Source organism: Monopterus albus, unplaced genomic scaffold, assembly GCF_001952655.1.
Source record: "Monopterus albus unplaced genomic scaffold, M_albus_1.0 scaffold7.1, whole genome shotgun sequence".
Classification (NCBI taxonomy): Eukaryota; Metazoa; Chordata; class Actinopteri; order Synbranchiformes; family Synbranchidae; genus Monopterus; species Monopterus albus.
Window position 1 is genome coordinate 1,300,076 of NW_018127887.1, and position 5,434 is coordinate 1,305,509.

The window sequence follows — 5,434 nt, forward strand, 5'->3', positions numbered from 1 at the left end:
CATTCTTTTCCCAAATAATCCTTGTTGCTTTCATCTTTTCTCATTTTTGATTCTCTGCAGGTACCTACAGTTTACTCTTCGGCTCGGCAGTCGTAGCACGTTGAGCTCATGTCCTGCTCCAGACCAGCCAGGAGAGGGCGTACTGCTGCATTACTCCTCAGACAATGGCATAACCTGGACGCTGCTACAGCACTACGCTTATCAAGGCTTCCACGAGCCAAGGTACCTGCTGTGCTTATGAGGTGCTATCACTCTATTGACACATAAATATATGCTGCTGGTGTGGAGGTGTAAGCCACTGGAAGCTACTGAGTCTGTAAAGAAGACAAAGGGGGCTGGTTTTTAGCTGCAGGTCTCAAAGCTCTTCATCTACACTAGAAAGGCCAACAGTGCAGGAGCGGATCTAGAAAATTTTGGATAGGGTAACCGTGCTGGGGCACAGACTCAGAAAGGGGTGGCACATTTGAAATATATGTAAAAAGTAAATGAAACCACAAGTTTATGAAATAAGAAACTATACATTATTAAGAATCACAGTTTATTTTGTGTAAAAATGAGATACACGTAGTGCTTTCTTTAGCTAACTTTGACTGTGTTCCTTATTTACTCCCGGCCGGGGACATTGCTGCTGCACAGTTGAAGGAGATTCATCCCAAGTACTCCACAACAACACAGATTAGATTAGATTAGATTCAACTTTATTTTCATTACCCACGTACAAGTACAAGGCAATGAAAGGCAGTTTAGCATCTAAACAGAAGTGCAATAACAGCAGTGCAGTGCGCAGTATCTACAGTTTGTACAGTCAGAACTAATTTACCGATGGATATGTACAATTGATATTTAGAGTATGTGGAAATTAACAGATGACTTCGGTGTTACAGGTGACAAAAGCGAATTGCATTAGTCCCGGGAGGAGAGATGAGAAGGGGTGAGGTGTGTGTAGTGGTATAGAGGAGGGCAGTGGGGGTCAACGGGGGACAGAGTTCAGTATGGAGACAGCTGTGGGGAAGAAGATGTTCCTGAGTCTGCCGGTTTTGGTTCGGAGGCTCCTGAAGCGACAGGTGGTTCTTCTTCAGTGTCTTCTGGAAAAAGAGGTGCTGGTGACTTAACCAGGCTGTGGGTGTTGGTGGTCCAGGACAGATCCTCTGAGATGTGGGTCGCCAGAAATTTGAAGCTTGAGACACATTCAACAACCATGCCGTTAATATGGATGGGGTCGTGTGTCCCTCCTTTCTCCCTCCTGTAGTCCGCAATGAGCTCCTTGGTCTTGTCGGTGTTAAGGAGCAGGCTATTGTCAACGCACCACACAGCCAGTTGCTGTACCTCCTCCCTGTAGGCTGACTCATCATTGTTGGTGATGAGGCTGATCACTGTGGTGTCGTCTGCAAATTTGATGATGATGTTGGAGCCATGCACAGGCCTGCAGTCATGGGTGAAAAGGGAGTAGAAGAATGGGCTCAGCACACAGCCCTGCAGTACGCCAGTGTTGAGGATAATGGTGGAGGAGCAGGTATTGTCTGACCTAACATGCTGAGGCCTGTTGGTCAGAAAGTCCAGAATCCAGTTGCAGAGGGAGGTGCTGATGCCAAGGTCACCAAGTTCGGTGGTTAACTTGGAGGGGGATGAACGTGTTAAATGCTGAGCTAAAGTCCACGAACAGCATTCTTGCATAAGTGTTGTTGTTGTCTGAGTACAGAGTGTAGTGCTATGGAGACGGCACAGTTTATAGAAATGCATGTAAACATCATGCTGCATACATAAAATAAAACTAATCTGACCAAAACTAATTTTGACTAAAACTAATTTTAGTTTTATTTAATGCAATAATTTGTCATTGTTTTTCAAGGGCCATGTGTAGGTTCCTACATGTTTGGCTAACCCAGTAGGCTAGTAAGAAAGCAAGTTATGACCAGGATGTTCTAGTCATAAATTTATAATACTGAACACCTGCATTGTGTCGTTATCTATTTAAGATTTTTCAAATGTACATCATTTACAGACTACAGGCTTTACATCCAAGTCAGAGCCTGAGTCACAGTTCAGTCAGCCTCTGTGATTAAATCCATTATAGATGCTGTCCACAAATATATCTCGCTATTTTCTATTTATGTGGTCAAGCAAACTTTTTCTAAAATATCACCAATTTCAGACTAGTCATTCTTTTTCCTCCAACTAGGATTGTGTCAGTCGAGCTTCCGCCTGGTGCTCGAAGGTTTGGTGTACAGTTCCGCTGGTGGCAGCCATACCATTCAGGCCGCGGTCACGATGTGTGGGCCCTGGATGAAATCAGCATGACCTCTGTGCTCTTCAACACCATAAGTCTGGATTTCAGCAATGTTCTGGATGTCACCCAGAGTCTTGGTTTCTATCTTGGCCATGTCCAGCCCTACTGCCAGCATGACTGGACCCTCAGGTGAGGAGCTCTAATGCTCCAATACAGATAATGTATTGGTAATTATTTAGCACCTTTGGTTTTCCCAGTGGAATTGTCAAGAAACACATGGTGACATCACAGCATACCAGATCCAGTCTAGAGACCCAGATGATTGGCTTGAAATCGATAAACAGACTCCACCGATTTTCATCAGGATTGTGCTTTTTTCCAAAGTAGTGGCACCATAAGAATAATTTGGCAGATAATGTAAATAATCTAGATATGATGCCTTTAAGATCATGTTCCACAGTATCTGACATAATATCCTTCATGTTGTACTATAGTTTCTCTGGTGAGCCAAGCCCTGGCTCCAGTATTCGCTATGTGGAAACTCAGTCAATGCAGATTGGAGCCTCTTACAGTCTGCAGTTCTCACTGATCATGGGCTGTGGTCGTGAACCCTCCCCTCACATTGACACACAAGTCCGTCTGGAGTTCTCCACCAATCACGGCCTCACCTGGCACCTGGTGAAAGAGGTAAATAGCACAAAATGTATTCACCTTTGTTCTCCCATGTTTCACAGTGGGTTTACACCATTGTGTATGACTACAACTTGTTTCTCTACAGGATTACTTATACAGGGAAACATGCCATTTATTCACAATCCTGAATATTGATTTACCCATTACAGCTTCAATAATAATCTGTACTGCTCCTCCGCGTTGAGTGGATCCAGTTGAGGTGGCTCGGGCACCTGTTCAGGATGCCGCCTGGGGATGTATTCCAGCATGTCCCTCCGGGAGAAAACTTCGGGGCAGACCCAGGACAGGTTGGAGAGATTATGTCTCCCAGCTGGCCTGGGAACGCCTTGGGCTTCCTCCTGAGAAGCTAGAGGAGGTGTGTGGGGAGAGGGAAGTCTGGAAGGCTCTGCTCGGACTACTGCCCTTGCGACCCGGTCTCGGATAAAGCGGATGAAGATGGATGGATGGCATGGTTGCAATAATACACATAGTTAAGGTTGTGGAACAGTCATGGATAATAAACACTTCACACTCCTTTGCTTTCATCATAATTAGTACCATCGCTAGAAGTCGCCTAACTAAGATGTTACTGCCTTTGTTTGCACAAAATAACAGGACATTTTTGTGGATGGAACACAAAGCAAAGTACATTAACTCAAAACAGTGTTATAACATTTGAGGGAAATCTTTATTTTGCATGTGTTGTCCTTAATTTTTTTTTTTTAATGTGGCTTATGTATTACCAATGTGGTAAAGGTCTTAACTTGGCAGTTTTATCTTTTTGCCCAGCTCATGATGTTGTGCACTTAGCCTTTTTTCTTTCATCAGTGCAATGCCAAGGACCATTCATCATGCTTCCCTTTCCAAATCAACATGTTATTAACAAAAAGTACTGAAAAAGACAAACACAGGTATAGTTCTAAAGGACTATATACATGTACAATAATACTGTATTGTTTGTAATAGGCCATTAACATACTCTTGCATTTTTCAGATTGCCGTGTGGTCGCATCAAACTCTGACTGCTCAGGAATCAGATGTTTCCAGATTTAAAAGTTAGTGAGAGCTAGGTATCCAAAAATAGTTAGGGTTTTTTTCCCCACCTTTTACCTGCTAACAGCAAGTAAAATGAGGCAGATGATGACACAAGAACACAAAAAAGAAGCATAACTGACACAGGCTTTTCAGTTGATTGGGAAAAATTTGATGTTTTAGGATTCTGCATGATTGAGCTTTTGTTGTCAAATCATGGCCAAATCAAGCATCCACTGCAATTCCATGTGTGTGATCTGGTGTGTGTTGTCACATTTTTTGGGCATATGGATATACAGTTTTTGAAGCTGATATAATCAGAAACATTATCTCAAAACCTCTTCAAAGAAAATCGACACTCCCTGCATGGCTAAATTTATATTTATTTGATTTGGGTGAACTGATACTGTTTCACACAAAAAACTACTGTCCATAATTACAATAACAATTACTCCCTTTTAATTGTACCTCTATAAAGATTTTTGTTTTAGCTTAAAAAGCTCCCAGATTACTTTTTATGCTTTGGTGATTGCAGTTCCTTTGCTGATGAGACAAAAATGTTACTATTAAACCATAACAAGGGAATTATTTTTAAGTTAAAATTGACAATTATAGCATAAGTGAGGTGAAAAAAAAACTATTGTGACTAATGGAAAAGTATGTGCATTTAAGTGTGTGCAGAATACGATGAAGAAAACAGTAATATGTCTGTGTATCCTCTGTTGTGCAGCCCTGGTGCTCTTATTGCATTACTTATGTGAAAGAGCAGAAGTGTGTCTGCAATCCATCCTCAATTGGCTCACATCTGTTGACTTTGGAAATGGCTGATCTTAAACCTGATAGGAGTATGTGTGTGTGTGTGTGTGTGCACACATGCACACATGTAGGGGTGAGGGGTGGTATGGGTTACATGCCAAAGGGGTGAAGCAGCAGGGACAGAGAGTCCCCAGAGAGGAAGAAAGACCACTTAGTCAGCCTGCAGGGAATGCTAGATGTGTATATGTGTGTGCTGTTTGAATGCTTTCTGCAGTTTAGCTGTCCGTCTGTTGCCTTGCATCTGACCTCAGGGCTTGGCTTCTCAAATAGACAGTTTCATCAAACAGCCCGTGGGAACTGGGTTTGGACTACGAGCGCCCTTATCTAAAAGCCTCATAAATTTAAGGTTGACATGGCTGTGTGGTTAGTTTCATCTTTTTTCTCTTCACCCGAGTGTCCAAGACATACGGCCGGAGGTCAGATGAAACAACCACAAAGTCGATCATCGACCTCTGGCCTAGGGTGTCCTGGTGCCAGGTGCACTGATGGACACCCTTATGCTTGAACATGGTGTTCGTTATGGACAAACTGTGACTAGCACAGAAGTCCAATAACAAAACACCACTCGGGTTCAGATCGGGGGGGGCCATTCCTCCCAATCACGCCCCTCTAGGCGTCACTGTCGCTGCCCACGTGGGCGTTGAAGTCCCCCAGTAGAACAACGGAGTCCCCAGTCGGGGCCTTTTC

The 5,434-nt window shown here is 43.4% G+C and overlaps 1 protein-coding gene across 1 annotated transcript in view; it reads left to right on the forward strand.

The window, feature by feature from the left end:
- reln (reelin) overlaps positions 1-5,434 on the forward strand; it is an 88,058-nt gene that overhangs the window by 59,425 nt on the left and 23,199 nt on the right. Inside the window, 3 exon segments of the mRNA XM_020622808.1 lie at positions 61-222; positions 2,180-2,416; positions 2,722-2,914. Coding sequence (XP_020478464.1) covers positions 61-222; positions 2,180-2,416; positions 2,722-2,914 — 592 coding nt within the window.